Here is a 21,462-nt window from a genome sequence, read left to right as displayed (position 1 = left end):
GCGGGCTGGAGGGGGACAGGGCTCGGTGGAGGGGCTGGAGGATGGAGCAGGGGTCACCGCGGCGGCAGAAGGACTCATGCCATTGCTGAGCTGGACCAGTACGAGCAAAGTGACGTATCAATTTCAGTCAAATTAGTTGACAGATGAGAGACGGCGTGGTCTAATGAATTTGGCATGGGACAACTGTCTCTCTCCAGTGATTTCCCTCGTGTCCTGCAGAAAGTTGTCTAAACTGGGGTGGAGGCTGCACAGGGCTGCTGCATCCCCCGATCCCCAGCATGGCGATGCCCAGTTCCAGTAGCAGCAAACACCCCTGCCCTTCCCGCGTGCGATGCATTACCATTGCAATTCAGTGCTCCCTAAAAATTTTTCCCGCCTTTACCATTTCCTGGCTGTCTTCCTTTAATACGCATCCTTTATTTTTTTACTAAATATGCTAGTTTTCTAGAAATGGGTTTGCAGGGGTGGACCATGCTGATACTTGAATTTTAGGCAGGGGACTCGGGAGCCCAGAGCCTTTCCAAGAGGAAGCAGCTTGCTCTTTTTTGCTGGTTTTTTTTTGCCTTTTTTTTTTCTGAAGGAGGTAACTGGCACTTCATTTATCTGTGGGTTTGTTATGACTCTGGGCTAACAGATACCACTCTTAGCAAACTCTCACTCTTCACTAATGGAAAATACTTTAATCTAATTGCCCCGTATCACCCAACACCGGAGCCTGGAGCATCCTCCTCCCACGGCAGCGCAGGCAGAGCGCTCTTCCTCCGCCGGAGCGAGCCGCGGCTCGTGGGGATGCTTCCCTATTTCCCAATTCCCGCATGGCTCCGTGCCCAGCCAAGCTGGGACCGCCGGAGGTGGGAGCCTGGGAGGACTCACAGACACCAGATTTACTCGTGTCAGCCTCGCCTCGGTGTGCCAGACCCCGGAAAGAGTTGGGGAGCGGGAAATGCAAAGGGAGGGGGGTTAGACCACAGCGGTCGGGAGGTGGAAGTTGCTGGAAAACGGTGCCAGGTTGGGAAAAATGAGGTGTGAAATCCTGGGTTACGCTGGCTGCAGTGAGCCGCGGTTCTTCGTTGGTCCGATGCTTGCAGCTCGGGGAGGGCGAAGGAAGGCGATGCTTCATCTCTGCTCCTCATCGCGGGGTTTGGGGGTCTCCGGCTCAGCCGGCGGCTGTGCCGGGGGCTGGCTCGGGCACGAGCGGTGCCGAGGGGCCATGGCTGCGGGATGCTCCCCCCGGGGAAGGCAGCCCTGCCCAGCCCTGGGTGCTGAGCCCCCCCCCAGCCTCGCTGGGTGCTGCGGGGTTTGTCACGAGGAGCAAGTTCGGATGGGCGTATTTTAAAAATCCAAAGATGTTTTCTTTAAAAATGAAGCTTTAAAAGAATCGTTAAGACTCCAAAATGAAAATTACAAAACCCTGGAACTTGTTGCTTGCCAAAGTCTTAAGCAAGGCGTGGGAGAGTCCCGTTAGTCCCAGGATTTCTGAAAGGTCCTAAACCAGGCTTAACAACACAGAAGCGCGGGGAGAATATTTTCTTTAATCTGATATACTGCAGCAGCTTAGTTCACATTCTCATGCTGAGCCAAAATCTGGAAGGCTGAGAAAGGCAAGCTCTGGTTTTGCTCGAAATTTAGAAGAGGAGACAAGGTTTGGGAGGATGAGATCTGCTAACTGGAAGGATGTGATAACGAGGAACCTTGAACCCCATCCCATCGCTACTGATAATACTTCCTTTGTTAAATAAATCAGCTTTAAATTTAACAAGATTTAAATTTTTTTCCCCTCATATATCCATCAAGTTAAAAGTAAATTTATTTTACCAATAAAATTCAAAACATTGCTTTTGTATATTTTTATTTGAATTTCAGTCTCAGACCGTATAGTGTTTAACATTAGCTGTGAATAAAAGTTAATAATCACTTCCTAAAAACTGCATCTTTCACCATTTTGTAACATAATACAAAATTTAAGTACCCACATAAATGTTTGTTAAGCTACATAATGACCGAAATATTTTTGCATAGAAATAGTGTGCTCTGCTGGTTAGCTAAGAGAAATGTTAAATTTACCATAAAAGCAAACTTTATCAACATGTTTTAATGGTTACCAGCTTTCCTTAAGAAAGTGAATAAAAAGTACAAATGCAAAACAACATTAAAATGGATGATTTCAATCAAGACGTCTTGCTCGATGATTTAAATCATCACGAAAATTGACGATTTAAATCACTGAGTTAAATCAACCCACCCAGGGCTCTGGTTCCTGCATCTCTGCTGGGACCGCCGCCACCCAGAAAGCTTCTTTCATCACTTGGGCTCCTGCCCGCGAGAGCCCGAGGCTTTAAAAGGAAACATCTTTGTCCCAGACCAGCGCGAAGCAGGATCCTCTAATGAGCTCCAGACACTCCCCATGCCCTTGCTCCGTCTCCTCCCGGAGTTGCGCCGGGAGCGATGAAGTTGAGTTAAGTCTTGGGAATGGCAAGGGGGACTTGGGGGCAGGAATTATTTCCATCACCTGCCTCCAGCTACGCACCCCAGGCACTCTTTGTACTCAACGGGGAGAAAGTGCCCATTTCTCTCCCCGGTTGTATGAGAGAGCCGAGGGAATTAGCCGAGAGGTCTGCAGATGGATCCCAGGCTGGGCTGCTAACGTAGGTGGCTGGCTTAAGGGTGGGAATACAGCCTGGCTCCCAAATCCTCACGCTCTGACCGAGACAAGTTGGCGCTTAGAAGTTTCTCAAGCTCTTTCAATTTTGCAGAGTTTGCATCTTATAAAAAAGACAAAAAGCCAGAGCATCTGGTCAAAAGCTCTTTCACAGGGAGGGGTTCCTCGGTCCTGGCGGTCCCAGCCCCAGGTCCTGGGATGCTGCGGAGGGAACGCGGTCGCATCGGGGTCCCGCTCCATCTCTCTAGTGTCCTGCATGAGGCCCTTGTATGTGTTTAGTTGAGCCTGTGGACAGACAAGACACTAAAAACCAGTGTAAGGCACTTAGGACCGGACAAAAGCAAGTGGTACAAAGCCTTCTGTCAGTACAGATTGCCTCGGCTGAGTCAAATTTGTGCAGAAATAATCCTGCGGTTCAGTGTGGTCTGAAATTCATTTGGCGGCTCTGGAGATCATCTCTCCTGTCTGGTGGTGGCTCCCGAAGGTGTCCCCGTCCCCATCTCCTCTCAGCTGCACTCCTGTCGTGCAAAGCACTCGGTGCCTCCTTGCGAGGGGGGGGGTCCTGACCTGCTCAGTCTGGGGGTGATGCATCAGAAAAGGCAGCAGTTTTTTGGGGGAAAAAAAACCCCAAACCTGCTGCCTTCTGCAGATCCCCACCGGATCTGCATGGAAGGGAGCTGGAGCGGGACAACACCATGTCCCAAGGGGCCAGGGGAAGCCCAAGGTCCAGAAGGAGCCATCAGTGCCAGCTGCGTTTCAGCACAGGTTTGCCAGTGGTTTTGTTTTTTTCTAAACAATATATCTGTATCCAGATTGGCAGTTGCTCTAGCACATTCATTTTGTACAAAGGCATCCCTAAATGGGAAGAGAATAATTTATACTGACATAAAGCACCTTTATTTGGATATAACTATCTACATTAAGGAGGTTGGATTGCTCTCACCGTATCTGTATGGTGTAGTTGAAGCTCTATTACTCGTATATAAGCTATTCCTGGCTCTGCTCCTGATTTATTTGACTAGCAGAGCTAGGCTGGGTGTGTCTAGATTCATGTTGTGTTGATATCAGAAAATCAACGTTTCTTTCGTAATCTAAGGTATGTGATGTAAATCAAGAGGGCTCCAGGGAAGGCAGGGGCATTTTATCAGTGTAAAATGAGAGGAGAAGTGAGCCCAAGGGGAGGATTTACCAGAGAACGTGCTTTTATCATTTTACGACCTGTTGATTTTACTTTTCTAACAATTACTCAGAAGTAGGAAGCAAGGAAAAAATAGACGTGAGCCTAGATGAAAGGGAAGTGGGAGAACGAGGCTACTTGTTTGAAATGTAAGAATTTAATAAATACGGGAAGGGCGGCTTCCTCCCACTTGTTGCCTCGAGCCCTGGCAAGGACCTTCCTTATCATTGCAGGAGTCACACAGATGAGACAGCGATTTCCAGCATCAAACTTGGACCTTTAAACCATGCCAGGGAGGCTGGGCATTTGGTTTGCCTTTAGTTTAATTGGATGGAGTCCTAACCCACGGCCATCGCACCCGTTAGCAAATGGTGTTTGCAGGGGGGGTCTGTGCCATGGGGCCACCGCGGTTCTTCCCATCACCGAGGGACGTCACCGGTGCAGTCCGGCAGCGCGGCAAGGGCAGCGGTGCCGGGGAGCTTTCACCGAGGAACCGACCACCAAGGTGCCTCGACTGGCTTTTGAGATGAGGCAAACCATTGGCTAAATTACAAATAGCAGTTAGGACTAATTACCTGCAAAATTTGTTTTTAAAGAGTGATGCTGGGTTTGAATAATGGAATAATGATCCCACTCAGTGCTTCGGTGGGGTTTTAGGCTTGGGAAGGCTGTGCAAATAGCAGCTAATGATGCTCTCGGCATCAGTGGCCAGGTAAAGGTGGGCTGCCTGGTTTCTGGAGAAATGCTGCCAAGAGCTTGGTTAAACATGCCTAAAATAAGCCGATTCGATTCCCCAAGACTTCTTGTTAGCTTCTTAGCTTGCTGCGGACATGAAAGCAAGACTAAAACCAGCCAACGTGGCTCAGCTCACCAAGGTACCCCTCGGTACCCCTGGCCCCCAGCCCGTCCCAGCTGGGCAGGATCAGGCAGGAAAGCCCATGGCAGGCAGGCTCAGGATAAGCTGTTCTGCTGCCCGCTCTGGGTGTGCAGACCCAAACCCTTTTTCCAACACGGTGACTCAGAATTGATTGCCGTCAGTCGTCTGCCGGTCCCTGCCAGCCTCCTGCTCCTGCATCCAGAGCCCGTTGCCTGCCCCGCTCTTACACCAGGTCTCTCTTAAAATCTCTCTCTGCCGTGTCCAGTGTTTGGGACTGAGTATTTGGCTGTGGAAGGGGCTTCTTACAGGGATGGTACCAGACTGGCTAGTGCCTGGGAGAAATAAATCCAATTGTAATTAGGGAATAACTCCCACCAGTTTCCTTGGGATGACCACATCGGGCACTGAATACTCTGAATTCAAGAGGAGACAGCAGAATGGCTCTGCCTGACCTGGTGTTCAATGACTAGGGAGAATGTGGCAGCATGTTAGTGTCAGGGTTAGAGAAACAGAAAAATACCCATAGGGGAAGGTCCGCTTGTGCACTCACCATGCCTGCGCGCCGGCTGTGCTTCTCTATGGCCTGCAGATGCATCCCCAGCATCTGGGGTGGCTGCAGCTTCCAGTACCCTCCGTGAGGTCCGTGATCCCTCTTTATCCCACAAGCTGGGCATCTTCCCGAGGCGGTAACAGGCTGAGGTACGCCGAGAACGCTTGGCTGGTTTTATTCTTTCTCTGGAATTTGCTCACTCACCTTGTCCCCAGCGACAGGATGGCTCCTGTCTTTCTTACCCCTCACACGAGCCGCCTCACCGACCTCTTCTTTATATCTGTCTACTGGACTTCCACTGTATTTGGTTTGCATGAGGCCAGGAAGGACGAGCGCAGCAAGTTTGGGCTGCAGATTTTGTCGTGCCCCTCCTGCTCCCCTCCCAGGTGGATGTTGGCTGCCAGCATCCCTCTTCCCCACCCCCTCCTGTTCATTTTGTACACAAATTGAGGTCTCAAGGGAAAGTTGTTCTTCATGTGAAACACAGCTCTACAGTTACAGGAGAGAAACCAAGTAACAATGAAAACCCTCAGGGAAATCATTTAATATTTCCAGCCTTCTCACATGGGTTCTTGGCACTCAGGTCTGCAGAGGGGAAAAACTGATTTATGCCGTCAGTCGTTAGACAATGTGGAGGTGAGGTCAGGCGCGGGCATTCCTCATCTCTTCCCCGGCGCTCAGAGATCCCTTGGGCAAGGTGGAATCAAAGCATTTCAAATGGTAGAGGTCATGAGAGTGACACTGTAAGAGGTAAAAGAGCACAGCCTCCTGCCTCCTACAGAATGGCTGACACCTATATATCTTCATATTGCCATTGTTTCCGCTTGAAAAATTGCATGTCGTTTATTTTACTTTTTCCTAACCCTCCTCTCTCCTTAAATCCTCTCGATTTTCCGCAGTGATCTATAGGAATCGTTTGTGTCAAGGCTGACGATTATGTGGTACAGAATTTTTATAGGAATAAAAGGCCTAAGCTGTTAAGATGGGCTTTAGCCAACAGGTGTCCGGTCTTTTTGCAGCCTTGCCAAGACCCTGTAAATTAAAATCACGTCTGCCCTTTGGGAATTTTCCTGCGCTGATTTGTGGCTGCAGCGAGGGGCTCGGGTCAAGCACCTCTCGGGCACGGTGTCACGATGCCGGATGGCAGAGCATGGCAGGGAAGTACAGCGGGATGCCGAAACATGATGCGGTTTGGCCCCTCAAAGCCAACATTCCCCTCGGAGCCCAAGCAGACGTCCCAGCAGTCTGAGGTGCTGCTGTGGGCACCAAGAGTTTGCGTTTGCTGCTTGGGTCCTTTCTTCTTGGCGTTGCCGTCTCTGGCTGTTTCTCTGGTTCCCTTCATCCTCATCATTTGTTGCTGGCAGGAAAGTTCATGGATGAAAGATGTGGTGGGACCTTGGTCTCGGAGGACACAGGAGGGCCCAGGCGTGCTGTACTTGGTGTCTTCTGAGGGTGCCACAACTTTGTGACACCTCTGCAGAACGGTTGAGCCCTTCCAGGTGCCCATTTGGGGAGAAAGGCCAAGAGGGATTTCTGGGGTTGGACCCAAACCACTGTGCTCGCATCTGGACTGACGTCCTACCAGAGTACAGGGTGGACATGACGATGGTCCAAAACTCCAGGGAAAATTCAAGGTGGTGAAATATTTCCAGCGGGAAAGTCCTTGGTAGGAAATTCGTTTCTGTTGGGAATAGGAGAAATGGATGCTGCAGATCCCTTGGATCCCTGTATTTGATCCTGTTAGCTCCACAAGTGGGTGTTTAGTGAAGCCAGAGAACGGCTGAGCAACCTTGCTCCTGGCAGAAGGAGCAAACACTGCTTAGCTGCACCCTGCATCAATAACCACCGGTGCCTTCGCCCGAGGAGCAGCGGGGAGGAGAAGGGTTCCAGCTTGAGCACGCAGCGGCAGGGCTGCATCTCCTGCCAGCTCCGAGGTCTCCCCAACGCCACATCCCATCCCCACTCTTCCACTGCTTTGCTTTTAGCTCACCCCAGAGGAGAGGAGAAGCATCTCTAAAGCCCCCCCAAACGTGCAACGAGGGGACGCGTGCGGCACCGGTGATCGTGGGGAACTTCTCTTTGCTCGTACAGCTGCGGTGGGGTCCTGGCTTGAGGCTCGAGTTGCCCCACCGCGAGTACTGGGACACGGGGGAACGGGTCTCGTTTGTGCACTGTGGGAAAAGCACGTTTTCGTTAAAGTCCTCGTCGGCAGCCCGGCAATAACGAACCCATCAGCGCCGTTAATGGATCAGATCTGCAGGTCCTGTTGAAGCCGGTGGTATTTTTATTGCAAAGATCTCAGGATTGAGGCAGTAGTTAATAACTGGGAGGTGGTGCCTGTTATTGCATCCCCAAGGCTCCCATCCCCAAAAACCCCCAGAGATCCCTCCTGAAACCCGCTACGGGGCAAAGGGGGACGGGGAGAGACGGTCCCACGCAGGGACCAGCCAGCCTCGCCGTCCTCCCCCGTGCCGGGAGGGGGATTTCGATAAGGCTTCAGATGTCGGGCTTAGGTTTCCAAGGTGGTGGTGTAACATCAGCGAGAGGCAAATATTTGGCCAAGTGCACCCTGAGGTAAGCTGGTGTCCGGTGTAACCGCACAGCGTGCCCATATGTTATTACTTATCCATCAGCCTCTTTGAGTAACGATGTACAGGGCCAGGGCGAGGGTTGGCTTTTGTCAAAGCATATATTTCAGCGGCGTTTAAATAAACTCATCGAGCTGCATGTCTCGTGAACTTTCCTATTCCATCTGTCTGCGCCGAGCCACCCGTGGAAGGAAATGGATGAGGCCTTCAAACCTTCGCCAGTCCCCGGAAAATGAGCCAGTCCAGTTAACAATAAATGGTGGCCGGTTGGAGCACACATGAGCGGTCTAGTGAAGAAGAAAAGAAAGTTGAGCTTAATGAAGTCCCCGCGCCTGTGTCCCTGCGCGTGGACAGGAAAGGACGGGTGGTTTATAACTGTTTATTGGAGTTAATGGTAATAAATTCCTCACTTGTGATGCATTAACTTTAATGTTTTCATTACGTGATGATTTAGGTTTTCCCTTTTCACATTGTAAATCATGTTGTCCCGGTAGCACAGCAGGTCGAATGTCTGACATAATGTTATGTTTGGGGGAGAGAAATAACAGGGGAATGAGTTACGCAGATTATATATTTATATATTTCATACATTACGCTTTTTTTTTTTTTTTTAGAGGACTTTAAAAAATCGCGTCCTGGGGAAGCCTGTGGACGGGTGGACGGGTGGACAGACAGACCCATCGGAGCAGGGTTTTGCGAGATGTGCTGCGAAGGGCCAGTTTCCATAGCAACTCCCCAAATCCACTTGGTGCTGAAGGGGGTTTTTTTCCCTCCCTCTTTGCTGAGTGTGAGCCCTTGGCTAATGAGCTGTGCAAATAGATATTGAGATTTAGTGTTTTTTATTTTGCAATTATAGACTTAGTGAATTGGAAGGAAACTTTTGGGCCAAAGGCTCTGCCTCCTCTTTGAATTTTCTTTTCTTTTTTTTTTTCCTTTGGCAAAGTTGGTTTAACTTGAAACTTGCTGTTAAATTTTCCAGACAGAATAAAAAAAAAAAACACCAATAAAAGTTGGAGGCTTTTTTCCACCCTCTTGGGCTAAATCCCAGCCCAATCTACAGTCAACTGTTTGCTATTGACTGTCCTCTTCTCTTGTTTGCTTATCAATCATAAAAACCACAGTCATGGACTCCTCTGAAAAAACAACAATGAATCCAACACTAACTCGGCGCCTAACAAAGGTCCATCTGTATGTCCCCTATTTGTTTGTGTCCGGTCATTAATTGTGGTCCAACGAAGACATTAGGGGCAACGCAGTTAACTAGGCGCTGTTCAACCCCAGGTGAGAATTGCGGGTTTCTTGAGCGACTTCCGTGGATTTTGAGTTCGCTCCTGACTGTCAGCACTTGTCAAAAGCCTCCGCCGCTGCCTGGGACCAGTTAATCTTGGTTCCTGCCTTCAATACTGGTCTGTACTGGCTGCTACAAGAGAGCATTTAGCAATTCCCTGCCTGTCCCAAAGGAAGCTCTGGGTTTAGCTGCAGTTTTTGGATGGGCTCTTTGGGTTGGGATGCCTTGTAGCATCTGAGGGCTCCTGAGCCTGAGGACAACTGATCATGAAGCTGAACACAGGGATATTTCAGTTGATAATTTCCTCTCAATGATTTGTTGCCATTGATTTTTAACTGCCTCCTGCTTGCTGACTAGCTTTCAATCTAGATAGTTATCCTGGGGTGGATGCCTACACTCTGAATTTTGCTTACTAGCCTCTTCTGAAAAGTCAAGCTGAAGCCCGAATAAATCTTCTCTGCCGTGCCTTGCCTTTCCTTCATCTACTTTCTTATTTCCCTGCTCAAAAAAATGCAATAAAATTAGTCTGGCACAAGATCTATTTCATGTGATCCATGTTGACAATTGTTCAGTTCCCTATTTTCTTTGAAATAGTTGCTCATTCCATTCCCGTCATTATAAATGATCCCCAGCCGTTTCCAAGGCACTGAAAGTTTTGGTGACGTTCCCAAGGCACGGAGGGAAGCGTGTCCGAGGGGCACCGAGGGTCTGGGAGCCACCGAGAAGACGTGCTGTGACCTGGAGCAGGGGGATGAGGAGGCAGGGACCAGGGCGACCACGCTGATGGACGGTGGCTCGCGTCCCACGATGGCCTTTCTCCTCTTGCTCCATTTGGTCGGAGCATCGGTCTATGCCCGTTGCTGGCTGCTTCGCCAGGCTGCAACATCTGCATGGCACTGAAAAGGTCCTGCCCAGCTGTGCCCGATGTATCCAGATTCCATCATCTGGAGCCTGGAGCCAAGGGGCCAAGCTCACTCCCGTCCTCCCACGGGGGACTGGACCGTGGGGTAGATCTTGCTGGTAACTTTGATCAACCTGGGAAGAGGGGTGGTGGTGGTGGGGATGTTGTCTGTACCCGCACGGATCATGATGTGAGAAAGCAGAGATGCTTTCAAGATCTTCTTGATCTCGGAAAAAGGTAACGGTTTAAATATGGGCAGCATTATTCCCCCATCAGAGAGCAAAAGGAGCGTGGCTTACAAACAGCTCCTTGTTTTTGCATGTGTTGAACTTGTGTTTGAACAGACCCACAAATGCTGCTCGGCAGTGGCCGTTAGTGCCATTAGCCCCAGCAGCCATGTCCTGGACCCATTTGCCGTGGCAGACCTTGGTGGTGGGTGGGATTTCCAAAAGCTTTCAGCATTTCCCGAGTCCGCCTCGCTTTGAAGGCGGCGGGAGGGGTTGTTTGTCTCTTTCTGATTGTTTTTTTTCTCATTAGCTTCAATGGAAAAAAGAGCGCAGCCACCACGGAGGGCTTTGGGAAATCACAGCCGATTGTGCTCTGGTTTGAAATGTATTTGGGTGTTCCCTGCAAAGTCCCCGGGAGCAGAATCTGCTCTTGGCACATTTGAGCCTGGTGAATAAGCTGGAGGATGGGGAATTAGCTATAACCGTCGTGCCTCTGTGCTCCATCCCTTTGAACAGTCGGTTGATGTGACAGCGTGGGCACCGACGCAGCCCCCGGGCATGTTTGGCTGCAGCTACTGTGACATTTTGTGCAGCTGGTGTGCATGACTCAGAGACCAAAGAGGCGAGAGCTGAAACCCAGAGGTCCTTGAGGACATGACGAGGACGGGGTGGAATGGTCACGGCGCTCGGCAGCCAAACTCCTAGAAACTTTCCCCAAAAGGCGCCGTTTGGTCAGCAAAGCCAGAGGCTCGCTTGGTGACCTGGGGTTCAGCCTGATGCAGGAGTGAAGCCTTTGAGGCTGAGAGCATCCTTTGGCAGCACCTGGGGGGATGCAAATCACGGTAAAGGTTGAGGTGCAATAAAGAGGGGAAAGGAAAGAGCTGGTGTCTGCTCCTGCATCCGTGGGCACGGGTCTCTGGCTCCGGTTTTCTCCCACTCCTGAAATGCTACAGCTCTGTATCCTCTGCAGAAAAGTGTTCTCCAGGATTACGGCACAGAACTACTCCCGGTGCCGCCAACGTGCAGCCCTTCTGCGGGAGGCTCCAGGTGAAGCGATGTGGATTGTGGATTAGGAAATTCATCTGCGGGAAAATCCTTGGGGATGAGCAGCTCCCTCGGGAGCCAGGCTTGAGAGGCTGCAAAGAATGGAAGAGAGGCCGTGAGGGGTTCGAGGTGCTGGTGGTACTGGGAGGTGTCTGGGGAAGGTGGGGGGCTCATCACGAGCAGATGGCACGTGGCGGGGGGGGGAACGCTGTCGGTACCAGCCGTCTGCTGGGCAAAAGGTGGGCTGGGGGAGATGCCAGGGTGGAAGGGACCACTGAGACCATCCAAACACAGCTGCAGCCCTGCCACGCCGTGCCGTGCCGGCAGCGACCGGAGAGGGGCCGTGTGTCTGGGAGAACACAGATGTGTCTCTCTCCGATGAATTTAAGGCCTTTTCTTTCTCTGTTTTTCTAAATGGTGTGAATGGCCATTAGTGGTTGGAACAGATGACCAGGCGACGGGCTGGCTTTTCCATCACTTGGAGCCCTAGAAGATGGGGTGAGCTGTGGTTTACCTGCCAGCTGTGTGGTCCTGGGGCAGAGGCAGCTGGCAGAAGCTGCCTGGGCAAATAAACCCTCTGCCCTTAGAAACTAAAGAGCTTTTTGGGACCGGGCTCCCACCTAGCCTCTCTGGATCTTCTGGGTGTCCATTGGAATGGTTTAAAGAAATAAAAAAACCCAGGGAAAGTCTTTGCGCGTTATTTTAGCTATTTGCTGCTGGCAAAAACCATCTGGATTGTTGTTAGGGGCAGGCTGGGGACGTGGGGAGCGACGGGGACACCCCACGTAGCCCCAGCCCTGTCTGCAGCCAGGCAGAGCCCCCAGCGCTGCATCCCCGGCACTCACCAACCTCACACAGATTTAATCTTCTCGGCTCTGCGTTAGCAGGGCTGCATTAGAGAGGCTGCATGCGACGCACAGGTTACAGCGGCCATCTTCGTGTCATATTCTGTAAAACTTAAAATTTCCAGAGCCCTGTGCAATCAAATCAGCCCTCACAACCCTTCCTTAATTGTATTAGTTTGTCTGAGCAGCTACTGAGTATTTAAGAAGAAGGGAGTCTCCTTTCATTCTGATTTTACTGCTGGGAAACTGAGGCACGGTGTCTCCTGCAGAGCGGGATTGATTTGGGGTCCTGACGGTGTTTCGGAGGTGATGCTGCAGACATGTCCCAGCCCCGCAGAGCTGCCAGCCCAGCAGATCCTGGGACCCAGGGCCACAAATAACCTGAAACATGGGATCTGCTTACGTGGAAAATTGATCTTAAACAGGGCAAAGCACAAGTGAGAAGGCAGTAGCTCTCCCAGGGGTCCTGCCTGCTTACAGCCAAGTGCCGAGAAATGATGGGCGAAGAGAGAAGATGTGGGACTGGAGAGGTTGTTGCTGGCTCCCATCGCATCCATGCTGCTTCCCGGCTTTGGTTGCTCTTTGTGGTGTCTGAAAGGTCCTTGCACTCCCCCAAATCTCTCTTGGCAACTGAGGAAAGAGCAGAAAGCACATCCCAAGGAGGACCAGGATGGCCGGACATGTCCCTGCTTTGGCTCAAGCGACAGCACCATCCTGCACGCCGGCGATTTCTGCAGCCGGTTTTCTTGGGGGAATGGGGGCAGAGGGAAGCCCCATGCTGATAATGTACTGAAAGTAAATGAAATTAAATAAGCGAAGCAGCACTCGCAGCTCCTGCCTTCCCCCCTGGGTAATTCAATTCGAGCGCTAGCGCTGATGGGATCTCGCCGGGGCTGCCTCCGTCACCCCGCTGGGGCCTGGATTCTTAACGTCTAAATAAAAGTTTCACTCAAGCATTTTTTATGCTCCTGCCAGCGGGATCAGCGAGCTGGCGTTGGGCACATTAATGTAATATTCATACTCGCAGGGTCTCCCTGTGCATCCAGCAGCACTGTCCCATTTTCATAATTATAAATGTCCCATAAAATGACATTTAGATTTGCATTAGCAAAAGGGGTCGGGGCTTGGATTTGAGAAGACAATGTGCCTTTTTACAAGTCAGATGCTCAGCGTCACTAGAGAAAAGCCTGAGCGTGTTTGTGCAGGTGCCTTCACCTGTGCATGGAGGAGGGATGACAGGTTGGTGCCCTGGGAAGTGGCAGCCCAGGGAATGTTTTGGCCCCGTTAAGTCCGAGGCAGTGCAGGGTCCCATCTCTGAGGGTGCTCAGGGCCACTTGCGTCTGAGGAGGGTGCAAGAGCTCCTCGGGACATTATACTGCACATTGCCCCCATTGGGAAAAATCTTCTGATGCTGGCCAATCTGAACCCTGCAAGAGAATTTAGGTCCTTTTCAGCATCCTCGTTTGTTTTCGTTGTAAGAAAAATCATAAATCTGATGTCCAGCGCTATTTGTAGGAAGGTTTCGATTTCCCCTCAGCTCTCAGCTCCCCGACCGCTTGTGCAGCGAGTCTGAGGGTGAAACCCTGCTCCTTTCCATCCTTGCTGAAGCTGCCGTATTGCATTTCTCTGGAGCAGAGTCAGAAGTGAGCTCAACCCGACTCGTACTGGGGAGAAATGAGATTTCTCCATGCGGGAAGGGGCTGTCCGTGTCCTCCAGGCATTGCCGAGGGGCAAGCCCACAGCACCCCGGGCTTCCTCCAATCTGAATCACTTCGGACAGCTTTGCACAAGCCGAGGATATGGTCTTTGAAGGATCCAGTTTCCAGCCAACAGAGGAGACAGACGTAGGGGAGCCTTCCCACCGACCCAAACTTTGTGTGTCTTTGTGTCTGCCGTTCGCCCCGAGACCCATTTGGGGAGGATTTATAGCGAGCCCAGAGCCTGCAAACTATAAAACACAAAAATGAAAATAGCCCGTGAATGAGGGAGGTGACAGGGGGGATGGATTGGGCCAAGAGCTGGGTGTTAGCGAGACATGCTAAGAAAACAAGAGAAGCTCTTGTGACCTGGGATTCTGGGAATTTATTCATACTGAAAAGGCTGCCAAGGCTGGGCACTGGGGAGGTGATTAGTGGCATCTAGTTAGTCATTTTTTATTGTGTTTTAGTACAAGTTCTGATGGCAGGAGATGAGCAGGAAGAGGAGGGGGAGACCTTCTCAGCAGCAAGCCATGGCTTGGGGACGTCCTGGCCCTGATGGTTTTGGGGATGAGATGTGGCCATCACCTCATGCAGTGAGTGCCAGAGCCTCTCCGTGGCCTCAGGGTCCATCCGCCAGCCCGCGGCAAGGTGCCACGGTCTGAGTTACACCGAGCATTAGACAAGGGGATCGTGTTTTCCAAGTCCGTAAACCAGATCCTGCCTGCTGCCAAAAGCTGCCAGGGAACCAGAGAGCCTTGGCTGGGGGGTAAAGGGCTGAGCATCAGCCCCCGGCGCAGCACCAGCCTCAGCCCGCTGAGGATGGGTCTGTGTAGCCGTGGGAATTGTGGTCCTGGTTTCCCTGAGGGCTTCTGGGAGCCTGCAACCAGGATTGGGAATAGCTAGTGAGATTGTGATAGACCATGATTTTCACCTCTGGCTGCTGATCTGCTTTCCCAAGCCTCTTCTGCAGAGAAAGGGGCTGAAAACGTTGTGCTGAGGGGTTGTGCAAATGGGAAATCCCAAGGCTTTGCTTTGCTTTGCTCTCTGTAGGACTGGAGGAGATCACACCGAAGCCTGTTCGAGACACAGGGAACATTTTGAAGCAAGGATATCTGGAGAAGAGGTGTCGAGGTAAGGCCTGACAAGTATGTTGTAAGATAAGGTTTGGGGATGGCACCTCAGAATTACCAAGCATGCAAATTTTCAGATGAAGAACAAACAGGAAAATACATCTTTTCTGCAGATTTATCTGTAAGCACATGCGTAATCTTTCAGGCTTTTCTTAGGCATCATACATACAGGGAGGGCACAGCCTTTATTTATTTTCTTTTGCAGATCATCAAACTGCACAAAGATTAAAACCTAGAAATTGAATTAAGCAGCAGCCCAGTCCTCTAAGGCAAGATGTGCCCTTCTAACGAGCAATACCTAATGAGGATAAAATCCCGGTGAAGACAAGGTAGTTTGTAGCATCACACACATTAGCAAGTTGAGATAAGGACTGTGAGTCAGCCTCAGGTTTATCTTGATTTTACTGACTCTTGTGAAAGCTACAAATTATTTCCTCATCACTCAGATTTTATCTTGATTTATTTACTGTATGACAGGTGGTATGAGGCAAGAACAGCCCTTTTTTCTTCATGGCCATCAGCTGAGCTGTATAACTGGCCCTGTGCATGTTTTAGCTTGCTCCAATTACAGAGTAAAAGACATTTGCTTAAACCTCAATTAGGGAGGTTTAACCCAAAGCTGCGTTCCCTCCCAGTTAGCAGGACTAAGGGTCACAGCAGCTCAGCTCAGTCTGGAGAGCTGGGGAAGGCTTGCAGGGGCTCCAGCCTGGTAGGACAGGCTGGCTCTCCCTTACTTGTTTGAGGCTTTGTATCTAAATTCGCTTGCCTGAATTTTGTGCCAGAAATCTGCAGGGTTTTGTTGGGAAAAAATTCTTCTTTCTCCTAAATATTCATCTGAAGCATACAGTGGAAGAACAGAAATTAATATTTTTTTACTCTTTTGCTGTCCTTTTCTTTCTAGAGCACAGCTTTTTCGGCTCAGAGTGGCAGAAGCGGTGGTGTGTCCTCAACAGAAGGACCTTTTACTACTATGCCAATGAGAAAAGTAAGTGGTGAGATATCTGCCTCTGGTCCCCAAACTGTGGGAGGTGGCTGAGGGCACGGACAGGGCTGGAAAAGAGAAGGGGAGAGCCCTTGCTGAAGAACAGGCTGATATCTGGTGAGAGAAAAGCATGTACCGTGGGAAGGTTGCAATTCCCTATCAAGGCGTAACATGCGGGTTCTAGAGAGGTAGATCTCAGCTTGCACGCACACACATACACCCGCCACCACCCCCAAACACCTTTATAGGTATGGAACAAGAGAAGAGAGACACAGGAACAGAGCTGTGTGTAAATAAAATAATGTACCAAGTTTTCCATTAGCTATCAGCTGGGCTTCAACCCCCTAAGTGACTGTATATAATCCATGTGTCAGTGTATATAAATATTTTGCAGTCATGCTCCATCAGGTACATATAAACAGACAGCTAATATCTCCAGCAGAGTTTGGCATGATTAGATATATGGCCTTCCTCTGTTCCACCCATCCAGAAACACGGCATGAAAACGCCTTACAAAATACACACGTACATCCTTGGTTTACAGTGACCAGTCTGCAGCTGGGACAGGTTTAAACTCCAGTGGGTCGTGGGGATGAAGCTGAGTCTTTGTCCTTCCTCCCCATCCTTTGTCTGAGGATCTTGAGTGCTTTTTGTTTCCAAACAAGCTTCCCAACTCCTCTCACCCTGGCAGAGTATGAGCTGCTCGGGCTTTCCCAGCGAGCTGCTAGCAGAGGTAGGTGTTGAAGCCAGGGGTTGATATTTGGTTGGTTTTGTGAGGAACGAGCAGTTGTCAGCTTCCAAAGGGTCTCCAGAAGACCACAGAATAAAGCAAACCCATTATCAATGGGCTGAAATCCTTATAGAGGGCTTGACCTCATCCCTGGAAGTTTTTTAAAGATCTGCAAATCAAAAAAAGGTTCAGAGCAGCTGCCTGAATTGTACTCCCACGCTTCCTCAAGAAGATTCATAAGGAAATAATGAGCTGGGGTAAATAAAGACGCCTCAGATGACTGCAGTGAAGTTCTCTCTTTCCACCCTGGCTGACACCGGCCACGTGTATGCATCGGCAAGATCTGTAGGCCAATTCTCAAAGGCCCCACTAAGTATTTCTTCCTGTATGCCAGCCCGTTAATGCCTTACCAGCAGAATAATTGTTGGTATCATATTTCCCCAAGTACACACTGGTCTCTGCTTCATTACAACCAGCTCATCTTGTGCAACCTTCTGACCCTGGCAACCTTTCGCTGGCTGTTTGCAGTCTCTTGAGGCTTAAAAGGGCATCCTCTTCACTGGGTCTTTATGAAGACTTTTATAATATTCCCTTTGGATTTCCTGGGAGTGGACATTCTTAGACTGAAGGGTTTTTTCTGGCCATTTCCTATTGACGTGTGGTGTACCTCGGTTTCCCTATGTGGGCAACAGACATCTGCACCACTCAGCGGTACCACGAGCTTGATAAAAAGATGCAAACTCCAGATTGAGCGTGTTTCTCTTCTTCCAGGCAAGCAACCTAAAGGCAACTTCTCCATTGAGCACTATAGTGCCCGGCTAGCTTTTCATCTGCGCAAAGACTCTCGAAAAAAATGCTGTTTCGAGTTAATCTGCCCTGGCAAACGCACCTACGAGGTAGGAACTGAGGGAAGAAACGGACCTTCTGTGCTGGTTTGAGCAGTAGGCACAAAAGCAGATGGTCCCAGGTCTGGGGGCAGAGGTGTGGGGTCAGGGAGGCTGTGCATCTCCAACCCCCCTGGTAAAACAAACCAAAAGGCACTGCAGGAGGTGCCGATGCTTCTCCTTCTTGGCAGGTCATATCAGCATAGACTTTCCCTTGGCACAAAGAGTGATCCTGGGCTCTCCTTGCACTTGTGGGGCACGAGTTCAGTGAGAACATGGGTTAGAAGCAGTAGAGGATTGGGTTTGGAAAGCCCATTTTTAAATAAGCAATTCAGAGCCAGGTTAAATTTAAACTTTCAGTTTGTTGAGTGTCCAGGGGGGAGTCGAAAAACTGGTGTAATGAAAAAACCGGCCCAGTCCACAAAATGTGCATGAGAGCCTTCCAGAGCTTCAGGGAGATTTTGGATGTAGAGTCTTGCTTTAGAGTCAGTATAGTATATTCAGTGGGGATTGTGGTTTTCGTCTGAATTATTTTAATGAATTAGGCTTGACAGCCTTCCTCTGGGATAGTCTAGCTTTGTTCTGCTTCTGTTTCCCTGTTTGGAATAGGGAGATAAAGAAGTGAAATGGCTTTCCCAAAGTCACAGGGTAGAGAATGGCAGATGCAGGATCTCCATCCCCTGTTCTAGCTGCAAATCTTTTTTCCTCTTCCTACATACAAGAACCAGCCCAGTAACAAGTGAACCTCTCTCCAGTTCACAGCCCCAAGCCCAGCAGAGGCTGAAGACTGGGTGGATCAGATCCAATTCCTCCTGAAGGGTGAGTTTGGCAGCTTGGCCCAAGCCAGCGTGCCCTGTTTGTTCGGGCAGATCCTGGCAGCATCTTCCCACCCGGCTTGGGCTGCTCCCTCCAGCAACGCGTGGGCTTGTGCTCATCACCAGGACCTTGCTGGGGTCCCAGCATCCCCTCTCAGCAACAGAGAGGTTCTGGGGCTTCGGTCTTTTGAGCAGGTCGTTAAAAAGAAGTGTTGTTTGGAGCCCACGGGCGTTTCATTTCAACTCGAGAGCTTTTAGCTTGTTTTTAGAGGGTAGAGTTGTGCGATCTCTCAAAGGCTGCAAGTGTCACCAAGTGGGACAAGAAAAGGGTGAGATCGCTCCTCGCTGCCAGGGTCACAGATCCCTGTTCTGTCCTTGGCGAAGAAGGATGGGGTTTGGCTCCACTGGAGTTACTCCAGTTTGAGACCAGCAATACTGAGACAAGACTCCAGCGCTGCATGTGGAAACCATAGGCAGCTCCCCAGGAGTGGGGTCAGGCTCAGTTCCTTGAGGCATTTGTTGAATTTGGTTTTGTTCGCTGGCATTTGCTATCCTTTCTTGGGCTTTTCCTTTGTTTTAGCCTATTCTCAGCTTCCATCCCATTTTCTTTACACCAGGTGCTCATGGGCCAAGCAAGGGGACAGTTCAGTCTTTGCAAGGTCCATGGTGAGCACAAAGTACAGTGGCACAGGCTTTTTACTTGATTTCAACTCACTGAAAGTACCGGCATCCACCTGGTACTTTGGTTTGCTCTTTCTCACCATGCTTTTGCTCTCTTCTGCCAGACCTGACCTCCCTCACTATCCCATATGATGAGGAGGACGAAGAAGAGCCATACAATGATGTGGACAGTTCTGACTCTGTGAACACAACATCCCACAATACTACCCTGAATCAGGATGAGCCAAACGTTGAGATGGAAGAGGATGACATCTACGAGGTTTTGCCAGGTGAGCAACCAAATGAGCGGGTTAAAACCCAAGCCATCCCCTGGTCATAGACCTGCAAATAAGGCAGGAGACCTTGGCCACACAACACGTTGATGGGAATGAACACCTCAGGCTCTGCTGGGTTTAATGGACCCATAACTCAAAGGTTTGACCCCATTTCTTTGTTCACACTGGTTGATGGACCACAAGACCAAACCCTTTCTGTTCCGGTGAGGCGGAGGGTTTGTAAATTCAGATGAGGCAGCTTTTAGAGGTTGTGCTCCGTTCAGCTCAAGTAATATTAAGTTTGGGGAGAGTGGAATCTCTGGGCTGTGTTACCTGGAAAATCAGACTTCAGATGATGAAAATGCTCCCTTCTGGGCATGCAGTGAGGGCTGTAACACAATTACTGGCCTTCCAAGAGATGATAAAATAACTGCATTAAAGACCAGCGCTTGTTCACTAACAGTACACGAGGTCTGGAGGTAGCAGGGCAGCGGCTGCTGGTTAAAGGAGCCGGGAGCAATCTTCCTGGCACAGAACCAAACAGCTTGCGAGGGTGACACGGTCTGCAACATTTCTTACCATTATAGCAGAAATCATGGTGTGACATGCCCCAGGGCTTGGTCAATGGGTCACCTGAGCCTTATTCAAACCCATGTGCTGTTCTGCCTCTGCGCTGAGGTTGGGATCACTCAGCTCTCTGCACCCTATCCCTGAGAGCAGGTTCCCTCGGCGTCTGCGTTTGGAGATGCAAAATAGGTGCTTGTTTCTTCTTATTTATTTCAGAACTTTATATTTGTAGTGATTTAAAAAAAAAAAAAAAATTAAATGCACCAGAAAGTTTTATGGTGCCTGAGATCTTTGTCTTGTTATTGCTGCCGAAGGAAATCTCTGCTCAGTGGTTTGCAAGTGGCATCCAGACAGCTGCCGGCAGCGGAGCTGGGGCTCCGGGGCTGCCTGCGCAACCCTGAGCATAAGCCTCAGCCTCTCTCCATCTCTCCTCTTTCTTTCCTGACCTTCCATTCCTCTGTTTACACCCTCAGCTCTTTGGGGGAGCAGCTTTCTCTTCCTCCGGGCATACCTACAGTGATCGCCGAGCTCAGCAGGACCCCCCGCACGGGGGTCCCCGGGCTGGCGTGTGTGAGGTGCTGACGGTCTGTCAGGCCGAGGGCTTTCAGCATCCCCGGCTGCTTTGGCAGCTGTGCCCGACTCCTCGCTGCCTTGAGGCTGCCGACACTGACTACAGAGTAGATATTAGATGTGAGGGGTTTTTTTCCGCACGTGGCTAATGGTGATCCTGCTAGGAGCTTGCACAGTGCGGATTTAAGGACAGACCCCACCGTTTCCCCTGCTCCGGGATGCAGAGTGTCTCAAAAGAGCTGGAGCCGACCCCGCCAGCCAGGTTTGCCCTTGGTCCCCACGGGTGTTGCTCTCCTGCTCCACGCACAGACGGGTGCCCTGATGCTGGGGCTGCAGAGCATCGTGATGGAGGAAGGAACATCCCAGCCAAACCCTTCCTTTAATTATGAGCTTTTACTGAGCTCTCTATCCTGCCCATCCCAGCTTCTTACAAGCTTGCTAAGAGGTTCCTAAGGCAGCCCAAAGGGTTGCGTCTCAGGCTGCTCGCCAGCCCAAACCCCGCAAGCAGCAGGCTTGAAGCCCCTTGCTTTAGCAGGGCTTTTGCAGTATCCTTCGTCCCCAGTGCGTGGGCATCCCGGGAGCTTTGCTGCCGTGCAGGGGCTGCTGTCCCTGGGGTTCGGCCAAGCCTCCTGCACCCAGGAGCAGGCAGGAGCTGCGGTACAGCTGCCTCTGCCCGCATCGCCTCGGCTCTCCGGCCGTCGAGCATCCTTCCTGCAGCCCGCAGCTGGAATCGCACCGACACGTAGGGACGCAGCTCAGACAGCGTGCAGGGTGCTGCCGGCGGGAAGCAAAGCCACAGCTCTCCCGTCTGGGCAAGTTTCTCGCCCCCCGCAGACCCCAATTCTCTGCCAGCTTGAACGTAGGTAGTGGTTGCATGCTGCTGTAGAGGCAGATGCCCAGTGTGGGAGTGGGAAGAAACCAGTTGCAGGGCTCAGGGGCAGGTAGGAGAGGTCTATTCTGCCCTGAGCTTGTCCCCCCCAGCCCTTTGCACCC

At 50.7% G+C, this 21,462-nt stretch overlaps 1 protein-coding gene across 1 annotated transcript in view; it reads left to right on the top strand.

The window, feature by feature from the left end:
- The window catches only part of SKAP1 (src kinase associated phosphoprotein 1), a 158,207-nt gene that overhangs the window by 111,921 nt on the left and 24,824 nt on the right, over positions 1-21,462 (top strand). The window contains exons 5-9 of the mRNA XM_030023616.2: positions 14,907-14,987; positions 15,888-15,971; positions 17,470-17,594; positions 18,338-18,401; positions 19,183-19,347. Coding sequence (XP_029879476.1) covers positions 14,907-14,987; positions 15,888-15,971; positions 17,470-17,594; positions 18,338-18,401; positions 19,183-19,347 — 519 coding nt within the window. The remainder of the gene's footprint in view (positions 1-14,906; positions 14,988-15,887; positions 15,972-17,469; positions 17,595-18,337; positions 18,402-19,182; positions 19,348-21,462) is intronic.

The sequence above is a fragment of the Aquila chrysaetos genome, chromosome 8 (genome assembly GCF_900496995.4).
Source record: "Aquila chrysaetos chrysaetos chromosome 8, bAquChr1.4, whole genome shotgun sequence".
NCBI lineage: Eukaryota > Metazoa > Chordata > Aves > Accipitriformes > Accipitridae > Aquila > Aquila chrysaetos.
This window is presented reverse-complemented; position numbering and strand designations above follow the sequence as displayed.